The sequence below is a fragment of the Podarcis bocagei genome (genome assembly GCF_964188305.1).
Source record: "Podarcis bocagei genome assembly, chromosome: 1".
Lineage (NCBI taxonomy): Eukaryota > Metazoa > Chordata > Lepidosauria > Squamata > Lacertidae > Podarcis > Podarcis bocagei.
This window is the reverse complement of record NC_138125.1, coordinates 120,747,391-120,768,228: the sequence shown is the minus strand read 5'-3', so window position 1 is coordinate 120,768,228 and position 20,838 is coordinate 120,747,391. Positions and strand designations below refer to the sequence as shown.

The 20,838-nt window shown below is 44.3% G+C and overlaps 1 protein-coding gene across 4 annotated transcripts in view; it reads left to right on the top strand.

The window, feature by feature from the left end:
- RAPGEF4 (Rap guanine nucleotide exchange factor 4) overlaps positions 1-20,838 on the top strand; it is a 168,712-nt gene that overhangs the window by 105,200 nt on the left and 42,674 nt on the right. For all 4 annotated transcript variants that reach the window (XM_081206609.1, XM_081206607.1, XM_081206608.1 and 1 more), the window contains 6 exons: positions 3,333-3,454; positions 5,577-5,760; positions 14,543-14,627; positions 16,899-16,959; positions 18,866-18,942; positions 20,326-20,472. In XM_081206609.1, the coding sequence (XP_081062735.1) occupies positions 3,333-3,454; positions 5,577-5,760; positions 14,543-14,627; positions 16,899-16,959; positions 18,866-18,942; positions 20,326-20,472 (676 nt within the window). The remainder of the gene's footprint in view (positions 1-3,332; positions 3,455-5,576; positions 5,761-14,542; positions 14,628-16,898; positions 16,960-18,865; positions 18,943-20,325; positions 20,473-20,838) is intronic.

Sequence of the window (20,838 nt, the reverse complement as noted above, 5' to 3'; positions counted from 1 at the left end):
CTGCTCAGTCATTAAGCTCATTGGGCCAGTCACCATCTCTTAGTCTAACCTACCTCACAGGGTCGTTGTGAAGAAGAAATGGGGGGAGAATGAGCACCATGTACATACCACCTTGAGCTCCTTGGATGAGAAAGGTGGTAAGTAAAGGCAAAGGGACCCCTGACCATTAGCTCCAGTTGTGACCGACTCTGGGGTTGCGGCGCTCATCTCGCTTTACCGGCCGAGGTAGCCGGCGTACAGCTTCCGGGTCATGTGGCAAACCAGAGCAGCACACAGAAACGCCATTTACCTTCCCGCTGGAGCGGTACCTATTTATCTACTTGCACTTTGACGTGCTTTTGAACTGCTAGGTTGGCAGGAATAGGGACCGAGCAATGGGAGCTCACCCCGTCGTGGGGATTCGAACCGCCGACCTTCTGATCAGCAAGTCCTAGACTCTGTAGTTTAATCCACAGCGCCACCCGTGTCCTGCACCACCCGCGAGTAAGGTGGTATAATAATAATAATAATAATAATAATAATAATAATAATAATAATAATAATAATAATAATGGCAAAGGCCATATGGTGGTCTACCATTAGGGCAAATCTGTCAATTTCTCATTTTCCCTGTTAAGTTCAGGTCTCTACATATCAACATCAGTTTGATGATCAGTTTTTTAAAATCCTCGTGAAATTTTGTCAACATTTCAGAGCGAATGTCTCCTAACATGCAGATTTTTGTATGTTGTTTTTGCCTAATCTGCACACTTTACTTAGTAAATGCATTAGTTGTTGGAGAATTGCACTGCAGAATTTGGAAAAGTGCAGATTTTGAAGGATGGCTGTGTTCCTCTTCATATACTGTTTCAGGAAGTGCAAATTAGGTAGATTTGCCCTTTAATAGGCAAACTGAATTTCCCCTGAAGCCCAAAATGCCACATGAACAATAACATTCTTTAAATGTCCAATTTCATGCTTAAATTGGGCCTGCCCCCTTAGATTTGGCTTCAATGTACTTGTAATTCTTTCGTCCTCTCTCTGTTATAGTAGATATAGGTTTATGTTTATTATCGCTCATGCTTCTGTGTATCCTGCTGGTGGCAGCACTGCCTTGGGTGAACTAAATAAAAAAATTCCTTCCAGTAGCACTTCTGAAGAAGTGTGCATGCACACGAAAGCTCATACCAAGAACTAACTTAGTTGGTCTTTAAGGTGCTACTGGAAGGAATTTTTTTATTTTGACTATGGCAGACCAACACGGCTACCTATCTGTAATTGGGTGAACTAAATTATCTGTGTAGTTCTGCCAGAATAGAAATTTAAAACTAAGGATAGTTAACTTACCTTTCTTTCTTTCCCCGTACTAATAGTAATAGTAATGTGGTGTACCTTCTCAAGAGGACTGAATAATTTAATTAAATACTCTTGAGGGCTTAGCTTTTCTGTTGCTAATAGTAAATACGTGTGGGAAGTTAGGAGCTGGGGATTTATTATTTTTTCTATATTAGGAACGAAATAGGTTACAAAGACTTATTTTATTCAACTTGCAATCATTTGAATTACACAGAACTCCTCATCAGAATGGAAAACAAACCTTCATCTAGGTCTAGGAACAGATGAGGTTTACTTTTTTGTTTTCATCACAGTGAAACTCAATAAAGGATAGCTCTAGCCCAGGCATAGGCAAACTCAGCCCTCCAGCTGTTTTTTGGGACTACAACTCCCATGATCCCTAGCTAACAGGACCAGTGGTCAGGAATGATGGGAATTGTAGTCCCAAAACATTTGGAGAGTTGCGTTTGCCTATGCCTGCTCTAGCCTATCAGAATATAGTTCCGTTGGAATTGACCCTTTATTATTGAATCAGGGGTCCACAGATTTCAATGGGCCTTGGTAGCCGGCCACTTTCTGTAGTCATCTCCAAACTCACTTGTCCTCCTAAATCCCCTGGCACATGCAGAAGATTCGAGGAAGATGAGAGACCAAACTCTCATTTTGTCCCAGCCTTTCCAGATACAGTCATACCTCGGGTTGAAGTTGCTTCAGGTTGAGCGCTTTCGGGTTGCGCTCCGTGGCGACCTGGAAGTAACGGAATGCGTTACTTCTGGGTTTTGCCGCTTGTGCATGCGCAGGCAGTCAAAATGATGTCATGCGCCGAAGCGGCAAATCGCAACACACGCGAACGCGGGTTGCGTTCGCTTCAGGATCGAACGGGGCTCCGGAACGTGGTACAGTGGTACCTTGGTTTACAAACTTAATCCATTCCGAAAGTCCATTCTTAAACCAAAGCATTCTTCAACCAAGGCGTGCTTCCCCATAATAGCGGGGACTCAATTTACAAATGGAACACACTCAACAGGAAGCAGAACATGTTCTGCTTCCAAGGCAAAGTTCACAAACCAAAACACCTACTTCCGGGTTTGCAGTGTTCTTAATCTATGTTGTTCATAAACTAAGCTGTTCTTAAACCAAGGTACCACTGTAGTTGAAAGCCGTGAAAATCCCTTCTGCTGTTTCTGAGGGCCTTCAGAAGATGGCACGGGTAGAGTTATTTATCACTCGGTTCCATGCTCTGAAACACACTCGCTTTACCCTTGTACCTTTACAGTACACAGACTGAATGGCCCTCTTCCTTCATCAAGTTCCAGGAGACTTGGGGAGGGCAGACTAGTTGCCGTTGGATTCTGCAGACCCAGAAAGGCTGACTGTTCCCTCTCCCGAGTCCGCTGGAGGAAAGGATGCAAAGCGAGTGCCTTCAAATGAGTGAACTGTCCCCACTTTGCTCTGTGAAGTCGGACACCAGAGGCTGTGATAGGAGAGAGAGAGTGCCATTGTTTCCAAATCTCTGTAAAGCCCAGTATAAAATGAGAGAACCAAGGTGGAGTCCGTTTTTCCAACCTGGCATTCAGTGAGAGAGTCTTCCCTCTGAATTCTCCGTGGTGTGTGGAGAATTTGGGAGAGGCGGGAAGGATAAAGGGGGCCTCTCATGTTTTCCCGGGATTGGGGGCAAATGTTTTCCAGGTTGTTTTCCTCATTCCTTAAAGCAGGCATAGGCAAACTTGGCCCTCCCGATGTTTTGGGACTACAATTCCCGTCATCCCTGACCACTGGTCCTGTTAGCTAGGGCTGATGGGAGTTGTAGTCCCAAAACAGCTGGAAGGCCAAGTTTGCCTATGCCTGGCTTAAAGGGGAAACCTGTGATGCATAATCCTGTATCTAGTGTCTTGCCATTTTCTTCAAAGTCCCTTTCTTGACCTGGTTCCATTTACTTCTAAATAGTTATTATATATCAAATGTTTAAAACCATTAGATGATGTAAAACATTAAAAAATATGTATTTCTTTCCTCAGACAGTGCTGTGTAGGAACAGAACTGGTAGACTGGATAATGCAGCAGAGTTCGTGCGTTCATTTACGGACGCAGGCGGTGGGCATGTGGCAAGTGTTGTTGGAGGAAGGTGTTCTCAATCATGGTAAGAGAAGCTCTTTTGCTTTATAGGAAATTCCTCCCCCTCGGATCAGTGTTTCCCAAACATGGGTCTCCAGCTGTTTTTTGTGGACTACAACTCCCATCATCCCTAGCTAACAAGACCCAGTGGTCAGGGATGATGGGAATTGTAGTCTGAAAACAGCCGGCGACTCAAGTTTGGAAAACACTTTACTAGATCCATGGCATAGATTCCTTAGCAACCCCAAAAGGGATCGCAGTTCTTTTAGGAGCATAACCATCTGTGAAAATACATAATATTATGGAGTGTCTTTGGAATGTCAGTATTTTGCAGGAGGGATTTGAGTACATACTGGGAAATTTGGATTGTGCAATTCAAATGGTGGGGAAGGGGGTTGGTATGCTATTGCCTCAACTTAATTAGTCAATTAAAAAAATATTTATTTTCTATACCCCCTTTCATCAAAATATCTCAGGGCGGTTAATGTCCATTTCTTTTGTAAACTGGTGGGATTTTGTTGAATAGTTGGCTACCACCCATTGAGTTTTATAGCAGTAAGGAGGGTTTTTATTAAATAGCCCCATACTTACATGTGCGTAACTCTAGATTATGTGATGCTTTGGAATTGTGCAATGCTAACAGTGTCATGGCACTTAGGAACTTGCTCATAGATAGATGGAAATGTTTGGTGAGATAATGGCCCTCTAACAACAACAACAACAACAACAACAACAACAACAACAACAACAACATTATTTATACCCCATCCATCTGGCTGGGCCTCCCCAGCCACTCTGGGCGGCTCCCAACAGAATATTAAAAACACGATAAAACATCAAACATTAAAAACTTCCCTAAACCAGGCTGGCTTCAGATGTCTTCTAAAAGTCAGATAGTTGTTTATTTCCTTCACATCTGAAGGGAGGGAGTTCCACAGGGCGGGCGCCACTACCGAGAAAGGCCCTCTGCCTGGTTCCCTGTAACCTCACTTCTTGCAGTGAGGGAACTGCCAGAAAGCCCTTGGTGCTGGACCTCAGTGTCCAGACTGAATGATGGAGGTGCAGATGTTCCTCTTGACTATGCAAGGGCAGAAAGAGCACGCCAACCCCCAACATTCCTTTGTGTACCAGCCCTACTCCTCCACTGCCAAATTTTGTGCTTATCTCTGAAGGGGCTTGCATTGCCAATTGCAAGGAGGCTCGTAAGCATGTACACCCCTTTTGTGGTCAGACTGAATGCATGAAGAGGCAAGTGTGTCTTGACTATGCAGGTACTACATGAGAAGGATTTCTGCTAGCATAATGGGGATTTACCCCTGCCCACACACCCAGTTGGCTTCGGGGAGTTGGGAAAACCACCAGAACAGTGCTTGAGGGGAGGAGAGGGGTGCATAGCTGTCAACTTACAGATTTGAAAATAAGGGACCAGCAGCCAAAATAAGGGACCTGCAGCCTCACCTGTTCCAGGCACTCCAGTCTTCCTGTCCTCCTGCAGTCTGGTCTAACTCATGCTGGTAGCTTCGAGAACACTGTCCAACCAACTTTGTAACCAGAGGTTCAACTGAATAGAATCTGAATCACATGCACCACAAGGCCTATGCAGCCTCAACTTAAGATGGCTCCCCGGCCTGGCTTTGCACTGCAAATTTTGCAGCAGCACGTGCAACAAAATGGCGTCCAGCATTCAAAACCCCCCTCAGCTTGCATTAACTAGCCACACACAAGGCATGCAAGCCCCACCCCCCAGTCGTTCTTAGACTTCTTATTGGGTGAGCAACACAGCCAAGCAACACAGTTGGAGCCTCCCTCCTCCTTGGCCGGCAGGGAGGGAGGGAGAGGAGCTGCTTCCTTTGAAATTTAAGGGACATCATTTAAGGGACATTTAAGGGACATCCATCAATAAGGGACAGCAGTGGGACATGGCTCTGGAATAAGGGACTGTCCCGCCAAATAAGGGACACTTGACAGCTATGGAGGGGTGGGGATCGTTCTCTCTGGCAAGCCAAAATGCTTGCCCTGATGCAATGATCAGAAGACAGTGACTTTGAAGTTCTCCCATTGGAGAACTAGGCTTCCGGGCCATGATACCTTATTTAAGCTATAATGCCTTCCTGTGCTAATGGTTACATTCGTATTGATGTTTTCAGTGGATCAAGAACAAAACTTCCAGGACAAATACTTGTTTTATCGGTTTTTGGACGACGAGCATGAAGATGCCCCGATGCCAACTGAGGAAGAGAAGAAAGAATGTGATGAAGAACTGCAAGACACCATGCTTCTCCTCTCGCAGATTGGACCAGACGCCCATATGAGGATGATCCTCAGAAAGCCGTAAGATAATCAACAATTACTGACTTGTCTCTGACAGCAGGTTGATACATTTCAAACCTTGAGCCTTATTCCCATTGCTAGATAACTAGGTTGCCACTTGCCCTTCAAGAACTCTGTGGCCACAGTCCAACATTTGCCTGACACCTTTCTCCTGTGAGAAACCTACTTAGGATAGGATGGTTTGAAAGGACAGGATAATTTGAGGTTGCTTTTCAGTTTCTTCCTTTCTTTGTATTTAAAAAGCCAAAGGTAAAATAAAAGAGAGGTGCATGCAGCTTGGAGCTTGGCTGTCAGTGTAAGAGAGAGTACAGTGGTACCTCGGGTTACATACGCTTCAGCTTACATACCCTTCAGGTTACACACTCCACTAACCCAGAAATAGTGCTTCAGGTTAAGAACTTTGCTTCAGGATAAGAACAGAAATTGTGCTCCGGCGGTGCGGCAGCAGCAGGAGGCCCCATTAGTTAAAGTGGTGCTTTAGTTAAAGGTTAAGAACAATTTCAGGTTAAGAACGGACCTCCGGAATGAATTAAGTACGTAATCCGACGTACCACTGTATGAAGCTGTTTTGGATAAGTTTGTTGATTTCTTCCAGCAGTCTCTTGAGGAATGTCGCTTGCAAAGATTCCTTCAGCTTTCTGGGTCCTTCTTGTCCTTACCCCTTTGCTTCCCTTCTCGTCTCATCATCCTGAGTATGAGTCATGCTGTCATGTAGCCTTTGTATTTTAAGTTGCAGGCATCTATTGCAATATCCCTGTTGTATATGAATACCTTCAGATCTTTCTCCAAGGACCAGTTCTGCCTTCTCCACTGTCTGCAGGATGTTGGGAGGCCTCAAACAGGCAAGGCCTTTCCATCTTTGGCACCAGAATTGTGGAACTCCTGGAAGACATTCTGTTAATTCTCTTCCTTCCCTTGATGTATGCAAATAGATTTATGCTATTTGTATGTGATGTGAAGAGAAAAGAAAAGAGGGTACACTATTGTTTTCACACTTAAACCCTCTGCTTGTGAAAGCCAATGAGCTATATTAATAGATGAAATAGGGGTATCCTTTCCCTTTAATATATCTATAACAGAGTCGAATGTTACAATAATATTTGAGAGGAACTGTAGCTCTCTATACTTTGATTTTATTTGGGGGGAGGGGATTATGTCCCACTGCATTCATAATCAGCTCCATAGATCGAATATCTCCAAATATTAGCTGGATACCACTGTTTGTTTTAGCTGCTTCAGAATTGATCCTACAGGTTGCTTCTGTATAAGCTAATGTATTTTTAATTTTTTGTTGGAAGCCGCCCAGAGTGGCTGGGGAAACCCAGCCAGATGGGTGAGGTATAAATATATTATTATTATTATTATTATTATTATTATTATTATTATTATTATTATTATTATTTAGACTCCATGCACACCTAAAATGGTAGCCAAAAATTCTTCCAAAAGTTCCACAGAATTTCCACCTCCAAATTTTACCTCATGTGACTTTTTGTATTTGCATGCAGATAACATAAAACTACCATACTTTCCCATCTATAAGACGCCCCCATGTATAAGATGCTCTCAAATTAAAAAAATGGGGGGAGATGGCACAGAGTTGTTGAGCTTTTTTAGGGGGGGAGCCCACGGTTGTGGAGCAGTTTTTTTGGGGGGGGGGTGGAATGCCAAACCAAATATCACTCATCCAACTGGGAAACCCTAACAATCGCAAGCAACACAAGCCAAATTGCCGACCGCATTGGACAATCTACCTGGGTACCAAAAAAAACAACAACCCATGGGTCTCAGATGGCCTTTTCCATTTTTGCTGGAGTATGGCAAGACCTCTGACCCAGCAGAGGATTTGAGTTACCTTAATGGGCCTTGTTCTTAGAAAGAAGCAAGTAAGGGCATAAGCCATTGGCTGGACTGTACCACTTCCAACTGCCGCTGGGGGTCCATGTGAGAATACAGTCGTACCTTGGAAGTCAAAACGTCTTGCAAGTCGAACGTTTTGGCTCCTGAATGCCACAAACCCGGAAGTGAGTGTTATGGTTTGCAAACGTTCTTTTGGAACCCGAATGTCCGACACAGGTTCCACAGCTTCCGATTGGCTGTAGGAGCTTCTGTTCGACTTCCGAGGACTCCGTTCGACTTCTGAGGTACGACTGTACTCCACTGTTCCCCACATATGTAAATCTATATATGAGGGAGAAAAGTTCTAATCTCCTCTTCCTCCTCCTCCAAGTTTGAGTATGGTCCCTATCATGTTAGTCCTGATCTGTAGTCAGCGGTACAGTCCAGGCACAGATTTATTGTCTAATATGTGGGAACTTGCCCTAGTTTTGACAAGTTATCCTGGCCATACGATGAAAGTTTACAAGAGGTGTAGAATATTGGCTCTGTATTGGCTTGAAAAAATACTTCCTATTTGCATATCGGCACAGCTGCTGCCTTTGACATGCAACTCTCCAAGAGGATGCATAAAACTCGCATAATTACCGTGAAAGAAATAATGCAATTTCAAAAAGAAAGAAAAAACATGCTGAAAAGATCACTTTGAGCATTTGATTGTATAATGACGCTGTTGCTTTAAAAGGTGCTTTCTATTGTTTCCAATTTGAAACTCACTTGCAGAATGTGTCACTTGTTTTGACAGGCAACTTTAAAAATTCTCTATTTATTACATTAACTGCTACGTTTTAACTGTCAATTGATGAAAGAAAGCCTGTAGTGTTGTTGTTGTTTTTTAAAAAAAGAAGGCAGAAAAGAAAGCTGTAAGGGGGAAAAATTGGCAGACTCTTGTTGCTATTGGTAAGGTTGTTTCTCTCCCTGCCACCCGCCACATTCCTTGTTAAAAACATGCATTGCTAGAAATGTAAAATTAGCTTCTTTTTCAGTGCAAGCAACAAAGCTGTGAGTAGAAATCCATAGTTATGCGCCTAGATTTTTTTTTAAAGCTGTGACTTAATTTTTTTAAAATTTTATTTAAAATTTAAATGACAACCTAAATTGAATTTTTATTTACTAATCTGTATCTAGCTGATTGCACAAATTCAAGCAGTTAAAAACGATGAATCAAATCCAGTATTTAACAAGGAAATTGCTAACTGTAATACGCAGTTGCTGTGTGATGAGGCTATGGATCCTTTCTTGCTACTTTGCCCAGTTTTCCAAGTGCCGTACTGGGCATGTTACAAGATCTCTTGCAGTCTTTAAAAATACTAATAGCAGTTATGGGAAAGCCCAATTTTGATCACTGGGGGGAGCAGATTTACTCTTTTTCCAGCACCGTTTTTCTCATTAAAATCCCTCCCCTCCTTCTCACTATCAGCCCTTAAGGTCAAGACATACAGCAGGCCAGTATCAGCATCCTATGGGAATGTTTAGGGATGCGAGGGAGGATATATTGCCTAAGATATCCTATCCCAACTTGTCTTTACAAGTTCAACAAAATCAGCAGAGTTAACATTCCCCTTTTTTTAAACACACGCACAGCAGATAGCCTGCTCAGACTCGTTAGAGTCTCTGTAAATATTTCCTGGTATTTTCCCTGTTTAATCCCTCCCAAAATAAGACGCTACACAGTCTTCTGTATAAAACGTTTACTCACAAGTAATCATCTGTTCACACAAAGGTTCCCAGAAGGCAGACTTAAAAGGTTATAACATAGTTTAAATGTGGATCTCCTTATGGGAGAAAGCCCCCTTTTTCTTCTCTTGGCCTGGAGCCAAGGGTGCATCTTAGTAGTGCTGTTGTTAAGATGGCGTCGATAGAGACCAGAGGAGACAAGATGGTCGCCAGCCTGTGGTTCTGGTTCTTTCTACTCCATCTCAAGTTACACATAGGAAGTTTCGTCTCAGTCCTGGAAAGCAGGAAGTTCTGGCTGGAGGACTGAGACAACCTTCATGTCTACTCTAGCAATGTTGTGTTTGATTGCACCTGATTCTTACATCCCACACATCCAACACATTTTGGCAAGTACTGTGGCAAGTACTAGCCCCAGCAGGGCCCACAGGGGCATCCCCTTGCCTGCTCAGCCCAGTGGCGGAAGAAGGGGGTATGGTGGCAGTGGGTTGACCCGGGTGTCACTACTGAGGGGCGTGACAAAATGCCGGGCAGCATTCACTGTGGGGCCTGCAGGATGCCCAAGCCACGTGTCTCTCCTGGGAGTGACGTGGTGGCTTGGGTGCCCGCAGGATCCATGCTGCCCCAAACGGTCCGCCTGCTGCCTCCCCCTCAGCTGTAGGACAGCTCCCCCTCCTAGCTGTAGGAGCATCCTGCCCCGGCTGGTCCCGCATCCACGGGCGCAGGCCACATGCGCCGCCCCAGGCGCCCGATCGGCTTGCTCCACTGCTGGCTCACCCCCCAGAGTATTGCACACAAACACGGCCCATTAGGGATGGTGGAAGCCGCAGCAGTGCTTTTGCACTCACCAAACACCTCCCCTGATCTAGCTGGTTGGCTGACATACCCAATGGTGGCACAGGAACTGGTTATGAGGGAGCCAGGTCACCACTGTTCTGTTCATATAAAAACAGCGTGGAAGGAAAGGTGGGAAGTCAAGTTATAAGAGAAATGTATAACATATTCGAAGTTTGAAATTAATTACAGTGGTACCTTGGGGTACATACGCTTCAGGTTACATACGCTTCAGACTCCGCTTAACCCGAGAAATATTACCTCGGGTTAAGAACTTTGCTTCAGATTGAGAACAGAAATTGTGCTCCGGCGGCGCGGCGGCAGCGGGAGGCCCCATTAGCTAAAGTGGTGCTTCAGGTTAAGAACAGTTTCAGGTTAAGAACGGACCTCCGGAACGAATTAAATACTTAACCCGAGGTACCACTGTAGTTAAAGTTATGAAAATGTAATAAAAAAATATTTATTTTTTAAAAAAGAAGAGTTTGGATTTGATATCCCGCTTTATCACTACCCAAAGGAGTCTCTAAGCGGCTAACATTCTCCTTTCCCTTCCTCCCCCACAACAAACACTCTGTGAGGTGAGTGGGGCTGAGAGACTTCAAAGAAGCGTGACTGGCCCAAGGTCACCCAGCAGCTGCATGTGGAGGAACGGAGACGCGAACCCGGTTCCCCAGATTGCAAGTCCGCCACTCTTAACCACTTCACCACACTGGCTCTCATTTTGGGACACATCACTACAGTTCCCTATACAATGCCTGGCATATAGTAGACCCTAAATAAAATTATATTGACTGCCATCTTGTCCTCTTCACCCTGATCTTTTTTCTTCTTGGACAGAGGTTTATTCAAGTTTGCAGTAAGAACAGGGATAAGCAGGCATCGTGAGGCACAGCAGTGCTTATATACCGAGATACAATTTTCATTCTTGTCCACACGGCAGCAACAGAGAAACTCGGTGTCTGTGACCTTGATAGACTACTCAAGCAGCCAACAGTGTTTATTGATCATGTAATTTCAACCAAGCTCTCCCTTCCACTAATGTGTAGTTTGCTTCTCCCGGAACCTCCCATTTACTTTATCTTGGGTATAACTAAGACATAGCTCACCCAACTGGTTTCCTGCAGAAAGTAGGTCTTCACACAGCAGGATCCGAGAAATCTACATCATTGGTGCACCACACCGCTTAATATCTTCCCATACCTGGACAAGCAGAAGTCGGAGGCGCCTCTGCAACAGACCGTGTGACATTTTCACTCGTGTTAAAGGAAAGCTTAAAGTATATATGAATCAGAACGGCATGTCTACCAGATAAAAAGTAGGTTGTTAATGCAGTGGGAATTTAGGGGCTTATACCTGTGTGGCTGATTACCAAAACCAATCAAAAAACACCCCAAATGAATGCAAGCGCGCTCACACATAAAATAAAAAGCACATTTGCAACTGCACTGTTGAAATACTGCCAGCAAATAATAAAAAGATGATATCCATACAATTAAAAACTTCTAATGAGGTGCTGCTTTTAAAAGGTGATGATGACATGGAAAGGGGGAAAACAGAGTCAGCGTTTTGATCTTGAGCCTGCCAATCTTCAAATATGCCCAAGTAGCAGTCACATTTGCAATTATCACCAGATATGACTTTCCAGAGCAGCCCTTTTCTCGGTCCAACCAACAACTGATGTGAATTTGGTGGGAAATCAAGAAAGGGCCTTTTTAGTGGCTATATCCAGATTTTGAAAATTCATTTTCAAAGATGTTCATTTAGCCTCCTTGTTGCTCGGTTTCTGGCAGGTGGCAAAAAACCTTTTTATTTAAACAGGGCTTTTTCCCTTTTGCCTGTTTCGTTGTGTTTAATCTCTGTTTTAAAATTTAACTATGTTTTTAAACTGGCTGCCATCTGATCTGCTTTTTATACAGTTTTATGACTTTTATGTAGATTGTTTATTTTTAATGGTGGAATTTATTAATGTTATACTGCAAACGTAATAAATGAATGAATAATAAAACATGCCTTTGAATGGAAAAATCTAACCATAGTCTGTTTTGCCGATGAAAATTATAACAACAAAAAAGATGTTTCAACTAGAGATACAGTTTTATATGTCTTTTCATTTTGCTGTTATTCTGTGCTACTTTTCAAACATGTCCCACTGCAAGTTAGTAAATGTTTTGCCTGCATTTTAACCGTTTTGCAGACCCAATCTCGCCATGTTTAGTTGGAAGAAAATTCCACTGATTTCTATAGTATATACTTCCAAGTCTGTGTGCATAGGATTCAAGTTATTTGGCAGAATAGTGTAGAATCAAGTCCAGTCAAAGGCGACTATGGGGTTGCTGTGCTCATTTCGCTTCAGTCTGAGGAAACCAGCGTTTGTCCACAGACAGCTTTCTGGGTCATGTGGCCAGCAGGACTAAACCACCATGACAGAAACCAGAGCGCATGGAAACGCTGTTTACCTTCCCAACACAGCAGTACCTATCTATCTACTTGCACTGGTGTGCTTTCTAATTGCTAGGTTGGCAGGAGCAGGGACAGAGCAATGGGAGCTCACCCGGTCACGGGGATTCGAACTGCCGACCTTATGATTGGCAAGCCCAAGAGGCTTGGGCGCCACCCACGTCCCCACCAAAATCTCCCTGTAGCTGTACTAAAGCAGCTTTTGTTTTATATCGACTAACATAAGACACTCATAATGTAATGCTTTCTCTCTCGCACATGCACACACAAAATGCAGTTTCCTGTGTGTCATGATATCATTGTCAACTGGGCTTTTCAAACACGGCAGTTCAGCCGAGAGATCTTGACTTTTTTGCAGACTTTTCTACCACGAAAAGGTATTCATCGGCCAGAAATTAAAAGCGACTCTTCATTCAATACATTCCAATTAGAAACCGCCACCCCAAAAAAACCTGCTTTGAGATTCTGGCTCCAGAAAAGTTTAGCAACTCTGTTATAGGCATACTTGATGAAAAATAGCTTCCTTGACAGATCTGTGAGGTAAAGTCACTTTAGATTCCAAATGACCTTTTCCGGGGCTACATCTATTTAAATGAGAAATTCCAGCCCACTTCTTTTTTGGCAAAGATGAAATACTGTAACTGCTGAGTGAAAAGATTGCCGGGTAGTGCCACAAACCTTTCTCTCTCTCCCTCTCTCTCTTCCTCCCTCATACATTATTTATACGGTCGGTTGCAAAGAAGGGAACTTCACACAGGCAGCAAATACACCTCTATTTAGTGTGACTCTTCTGCCCAGGACGATGAGAAAATTTCTTTTGAGTTTTGAAGCATTTCAAAGCAAAGTCAGCCATTTTGCAGAGTTTTTGTTAATAGAGGGAGAGAGAGATGGAGAGAAAAGCGCCCTGTAAGAATGTAAAAGGAACCTTGCTAGAGTAGACCAAAGACCTGCCTAGTCCAGGACCCTGTTTCTCCACAGTGACTAATCAGATGCCTCTGTGCAGCCCTTAACCAGGACATAACACAAGGGTCCTCTCCTGCTGTAGTTCCTTAGCAACAGGTATTCTCCGCGTCAAGGCAGCAAGCCCAAAATTCCTTACCCTAGCTATGGAGAGGTGGGAGTTATCTGATTCCAGGTAGAGATCATTTTGGGGGATGCTTTGGTGAGGTCAGGTAAAGGACCCCTGGACGGTTAAGTCCACTCAAAGGCGACTATGGGGTTGTGGCGCTCATTTCGCTTTCAGGCCGAGGGAGCTGGTGTTTGTCCACAGACAGCTATCTGGGTCATGTGGCCAGCATGACGAAACTGCTTCTGGCGCAACGGAACACTGTAACCGAAACAGAGCACACAGAAACACCGTTTCCGTTCCCGTCACAGCGGTACCTATTTATCTACTTGCACTGGTGTGCTTTCGAACTGCTGGGTTGGCAGGAGCTGGGACAGAGCAATTGGAGCTCACCCCGTCGTGTGGATTCGAACCACCAACCTTCTGATCAGCAAGCCCAAGAGGCTCGGGTTTAAACCACAGCGCCACCCGCGTCCCTTTACCCTTTGCCTTGCTTTGGTGAATACAATGTGTGAATACAATTAATCTGTTTGAAGAATATGCAAGACTGCAAAATGCTCTTGTATGGAAGCAATTAGTTTTTAAATCGGTTAACTATGGTCAGGTAGTATGGTCTGAAAGCCCGTAAAGCTGCCATCTTGCAGAAGTTGATTAGGGCTGGATCTGATCATTGTCTGGACAGCTGACTTCCTGCAGCCGCATGCATGTCACCTTGGGTTCTTTGACGAAATAAAGGTAGAATATAAATATAAGACCACAAACAAACTCCTCTTATGGCCAAACAGTTCACTTAAATTTAGTTTGTGATATTCTGTTGTTACTCAGTTTGTAATATTTGTGTATGCTTTATCATAGGCCTGGCCAGAGAACTGCTGATGACCTAGAAATTATATATGAAGAACTTCTGCACATTAAAGCTTTGTCTCATCTTTCAACAACAGTGAGCATTTTATATTTTGTGACCCTTAATGGCAAATAAATAAATAAATAGAATAGAATAGAATAGAATAGAATAGAATAGAATAGAATAGAATAGAATTGTAGCTGACCGATGCCTCCCTTATATGGGTACAAAAGGGGCATAGTATTGGATTGTGAGGACAAGTTCTGTCCCAGCCAATCATTTAGTTACACATTCATGATGATTTGTGCTCATGATGGTATCTGGGCAGTTACACACGATCACACTTTAAATACTATTTGCACCTGAAAAATAAGTTTCAGGGCAGACTTACCACTTCATTTTCCATCGTTTCATGTCCCGTTATGACCTGCTGAAACCCCAGCACTTTTTATATATCATGAATATTCTGGGGTTGTATGAGTTTTGTTGCACTATAGTGCCAGAGTGCTCCAACAGCAGTAACCCTTGGGGAAGGATTGCAGAACAATTTATAAAGCGGAATTAGGTGCGAACAGTCTAGTATATATATACCATTACTGTCTTGTTGTTGCAATGACACGTTGCGGGTCGGGGCTGCTGATTCTTCTAGATCTGTCAGCAGCTTTCGACATGGTCGATCACGAACTTCTGGACCACCGCCTCGCCGACGTGGGGATCCAGGGCACAGTCCTTCAATGGCTGCGCTCGTTTCTCTCTGGTCGGGGACAGAGGGTGGCGCTTGGGGGGGAACTGTCATCCCGCCACTCCTTGGTGTGTGGAGTGCCTCAGGGTGCGATTCTCTCCCCGATGCTTTTTAACATCTTTATGCGCCCCCTCGCCCAGCTTGTCCGGAGTTTTGGGCTGGGCTGCCATCAGTATGCTGATGACACCCAACTCTATCTGTTGATGGATGGCCATCCTGACTCGGCCCCAGACACACTGATCAGATGCTTGGAAGCTGTGGCTGGATGGTTACGTGGGAGCCGGTTGAAGTTAAATCCTTCGAAGACAGAGGTCCTCTGGCTGGGACGGGACGATATGGGATTGAGGGGGCAACTCCCATCTCTTGCGGGGGTGCAATTAGTGCCAGCACCGTCCGTTAAGAGTTTGGGTGTAATCTTCGATACCTCCCTCTCCATGGAGGCGCAGATTGCAGCTATAACAAAGGCGGCATTTTTTCATCTCCGCCAAGCTAAGCAGTTGGCTCCTTACCTCTCTCGGCCTGACCTAGCCACTGTGATCCATGCGACGGTCACCTCCAGACTGGATTATTGTAACTCGCTCTACGTGGGGCTGCCCTTGAGACTGACCCAGAAACTCCAGCGGGTGCAGAATGCCGCAGCGAGACTCCTTACGGGGTCTTCGCTGCGGGATCACATTCATCCGGTGCTATACCAGCTGCACTGGCTCCCGGTGGAGTACAGGATCAGGTTTAAGGTGCTGGTTTTAACCTTCAAAGCCCTACACGGCCTAGGACCCTCGTATCTACGGGACCGCCTCTCCTGGTATGCCCCACAGAGGAACTTACGGTCCTCAAATAAAAACATCTTGAAGGTCCCAGGCCACAGAGAGGTTAGGCTGGCCTCAACTAGAGCCAGGGCTTTTTCGGCTGCGGCTCCAACCTGGTGGAACGCTCTGTCACAAGAGACAAGGGCCCTGCAGGACTTGACATCTTTCCGCAGGGCCTGCAAGACAGAGCTGTTCCACCAGGCCTTTGGTTAGGGCACAGCCTGACTCCCTCCTTTGGCAATCTTTACAATACTTTAGTTTATGGTTGCCATCAATTTTGATTTTAATTAATTCTTATGATGTTTTTATAATGTTGCACTATTTTAGTGTTGTTAGCCGCCCTGAGCCCGGCTTCGGCTGGGGAGGGCGGGATATAAATAAAATTTATTATTATTATTATTATTATTACTTCAAAAACAAAACAAAACCCAGCCATATATAAGAGTGACTGGGTGGGCATGTGGTGTCCTCCATATAATTGCATTTATACAAGGAATTTGTATGCTCTTGGGTTTGATTATGTTGATCCCATAGCACTATGTCAGACTGCTGTCTGCCACGTTCTGCTAAATCCTACCAAATTATTTAGAGAGTCATGTACTTTCTGCATGACTTCTCATACTCTCTTTGCATTCCACAACAGATGCAATAGCGACCCTACACTGACGAAGATGCTCAATGCTGCTTTCTGTGACTGTTTTGGCACCCGTTCCCTTCCGAACCCTCCCCCACCCTTCCTATGAGTTGATATATAGACTAGAACACAAGTCAAGGATGTAAAAACAAAACTATAATGCTTGTTGTTTGTCTTGCTTCAAGGTAAAGCGGGAGCTAGCAGGTGTTCTAGTGTTTGAGTCGCATCCCAAAGCAGGAACCGTCTGTAAGTGAAATTAATTTTACCACAGGTTTACACTTGAGCTAACTGTATTGACCTAATTGCTTTTGGCACTGCAGTTGAAAACTCAGGACCCAAGGGCAAAAAAAAAAAAAAAAAGAGCACAAAACCTTAAGGAATTTGCTGGGCCATTTGTACTGGGGTTGTGTATCCCATGTTAACCTGAGTGGCTGAGCACAAGAGTCTTTTACCTGATTCTGGACAATTCCTCCCCCTGCCCCCCACTTCCATTGCAGTTCTGTTTAACACAGCCCACAAAGTTTGGCAGATCTCCTCAAAACCCTCTGGAGAGAGTTTGGAGGTGGGTTACGAGGGGCTGTAGGGAAGAGGGTAAGGAAAGATCTGTTGCATGAGCTGTCTTCTGCATGCTCAACCTTGGACAAAATCCAGTGCTGGTTTTTTTCCTAGGAAAAAGAGGTGCCAGAACTCACCATGAACGCTTCCCTCATTCTCTTACAAAGGACAATGGCGCCCACCAGAGTGGTGCTGGAACGGAGTTTCTCTTGAGTTCCCCTGAAAAAAAAAGCCCTGGATAAATCCCATTATGTATGGGATGAATTTATTTATACAGTACTCGGGTCTTTGTTAACCACAGGGAAGGATTCAATAGTCCCTTTTCGTTCTCTGTGAGAGTGAATTGGAAATGCCCACTTTTCAAAACAGGATGCTTATTCCATCCATATTTATTTGGTCGTATGTCATAGGGATCTTCATAGTGCATACTTCCAAATAATTTTGATTGGGAATAGCATTGTTAAGCTGGGACTGCACATGCAGCAGAATGGATCGTACCATTTCAGACTTCAAATGGGGGGTGATTTTGAATGCTCCCCCATGCAAAAAAGAAAAGTCCTTTCAAGGAAGAAGTCTTAGAAAATCAGGGAGAGAGGTTCTAGCTGAACCTACTTCCTGGTGTGATGGTGATGATATTTATATGCCACCCATCTGACTGGGTTGCCCCAGCCACTCTGGGCGGCTCCCAACAAAATATTAAGAACACAAGAAAACATCAAATATTAGTTAGTTTTCTTCTCCCAGGGAGTTTTGACATGCAGGAACATTGAATACTTGGGTGTCGTCGCAAGAAGTACAGTGGACGCTTGGGTTGCGAACGTGATCCATGTGGGATGCACGTTGGCAACCCGCAGCGGCATGTCTGCGCACGAGCAGGTTGCGATTCAACATGCACAAAACGTGATTTAGTGCTTCTGCGCATGTGCGACTGCCGAAACCTGGAAGTAACCCCTTCTGGTACTTGCGGGTTTCGGCGGGTGTGTAACCCGAAAAAAACGCAACCTGAAGCAGCTGTAACCCGAGGTATGACTGTATCTTGTTTGTGCTTTGCATTCTGGCCTCGGTCCAGTATACCTGAAGGAGCGTCTCCACCTCCATCGTTCTACCCGGACACTGAGGTCCAACGCCGAGGGCCTTCTGGCGGTTCCCTCACTGCGAGAAGCCAAGTTACAGGGAACCAGGCAGAGGGCCTTCTCGGTAGTGGCGCCCTCCCTGTGGAACACCCTCCCATCAGATGTCAAAGAGAACAACAACTGCCAGACTTTTAGAAGACATCTGAAGGCAGCCCTGTTTAGGGAAGCTTTTAATGTTTGATGTATCACAGTATTTTAATATTCTTTTGGAAGCCGCCCAGAGTGGCTGGGGAAACCCAGCCAGATGGGCGGGGTATAAATAATAAATTAATATTATTATTATTATTCTACCACCTCAGAACCCCAGTACTTCAATCTTCTGTGGATTCCACCCCCTCTCCTGTTGTGCTTTTAAGGTGTTGAATGTTCTTCTTTTCTCAGTAAATAAATCTCATTACTGCCTCTCCTCCCTGGCCACTTTACATTATTCTCTCCTTCTCTCTCTCTCTCTCTCTCTTCTGCAGTATTTAATCAGGGAGAAGAAGGAACTTCTTGGTACATTATTCTGAAAGGATCAGTCAATGTAGTCATTTATGGCAAGGTACTGTTTTAAGATTCTTAGTATTTCTCATATTTCATGTATAGGTGATGCCCGGAATGGAACGCCGGCATAAAATGGTTCTCATTTGGATGTGCCTAAAATTATCACAGCTTGTATGTGTAAGAGAATGTGCGCATGCAGTCATATGTGTGTTGTGAAAATGTTTGTTTTCTGCTGTGGAAGCAATGGGCAGTATCCAGCCAAATACCGTATTTTTCTGTGTATAAGACGAGGTTATTTTATTTAAAAATTATGCAAAAAAAATGGGGGTTGTCTCATACATGGATAGTGGAGAGTTGGGATGGGCAATTGGTGGCTGCCACAAACAGGAGATTGTCAGCAGTGTTTTTCCGGGTGATTGGTGGGTTGCTTTTGGCGAGCGTGCAGACGATTGGTGGCTTTGTCGATGTGTGTGGGATTGGCTGTGGCGGTCCTGCAGGTGACCCAAAAAAGCTCAACAAGTCTGGGCAATCTCCCCCCCCCCCATATTCTCAATTTGGAGTCCCCAAAAAGAGGGACACGGGGGCATCTTATGCACAGAAAAATACGGTATATCCACTAGCACAAGGATGTCAGCTTAGCCAGTATAACTTCTCCTCGCTGTTCTTTCCCTGTGCATCTTTGCGCCCTCCCTTATTCTGTGGGAACCCCAAGAACAGATTTAGGGGACATACCCAACAGCTAGAAAAGGCTGAGAGTGAATTCCCCATTCCTAGTAGCCAGAACAGATGGATCTGGGTTTAGAGGGCCCAATTGTCTCTTGTCAGCATAATGCAGCTTCATGTGCCCAGCCCAAACAACTGTGGTTCCTTTTAAACCTGAAATTATGCTACTATTTGCATACTGTGAGCCACTCTGATGACATATTTAAGGGGGGGGGGGAAGTGGCATAAGAGATTTTTTAATAAAATAAGCCAAATATTTTCTTTGGTGTTAAGGAAAAACTAGATACAATTAAAAACCCCTCTTGTCATTATAACAAATGGGACTTAACAGTGCAGTCTGATAGCAGGCAAGAATACATATCAGAAACTGGCAGTCTGTTGTTCAACAAACTTGATTAAAAAAATTGACTTTATAAAAAAATAAAAAGAAAGTTGCCACCATTAGCAGAGCCAGAAGTCTGTCTGTCTCTGAAACAAATTTCAGAGAACAAACCCCATTCTTTCTTTGCCCTTGCCTTTCTGTAGCATTAGTAATAACCAGCTGCCATGTATTGTCTTCTCATCGTTATTTTGGCTGTTAAATTCCCTGCCAGATACATTTGTTATAGTATTTGGCTTAGAAATCCTGTGTTTGCACATGGAGCGTCAATGGGACCGACTCCCCAATTACGGTTTCTCTGTGTGAATGTGTTTTTCTTCTTCTTGTTGTTGTTTTTAGGGCGTGGTATGTACCCTACACGAAGGCGATGATTTTGGCAAGCTAGCATTAGTGAACGATGCGCCTAGAGCTGCTTCCATTGTTCTGCGAGAAGATAACTGCCACTTCTTGAGAGTCGACAAGGAAGACTTTAATAGGATACTGCGGGTAAGTTAAGAGTTTGCCCAACTTTTAAGAGCTTGCTCTAGAGCGCTGCGAACGTTTCGCAACTCTCCCTTTGCACGCTCAGGGTTCCTTCGCTCATCTGTGCACAGACATAAGCCATCGTTGGCAGCTGTTGCACCACTGCTGGTGTAAAAACAGTGGTGAAAGAGGGTGTTGTAGTCTCTCCAGCTGTGGAGCACACTGCTGAACTTTGCAAAAACCATTGTGCTACACTTGGCTGTGGAGAGAATGATTATGACTGGAATAGGCTGTCAATCTTACTACTAGTAGTAGTAGTGGTCATGATAGTAGTATAGTGCTAATAGTACTACTCATAATTAGTTAAGCATTAGTAAGGAATCTGAATCC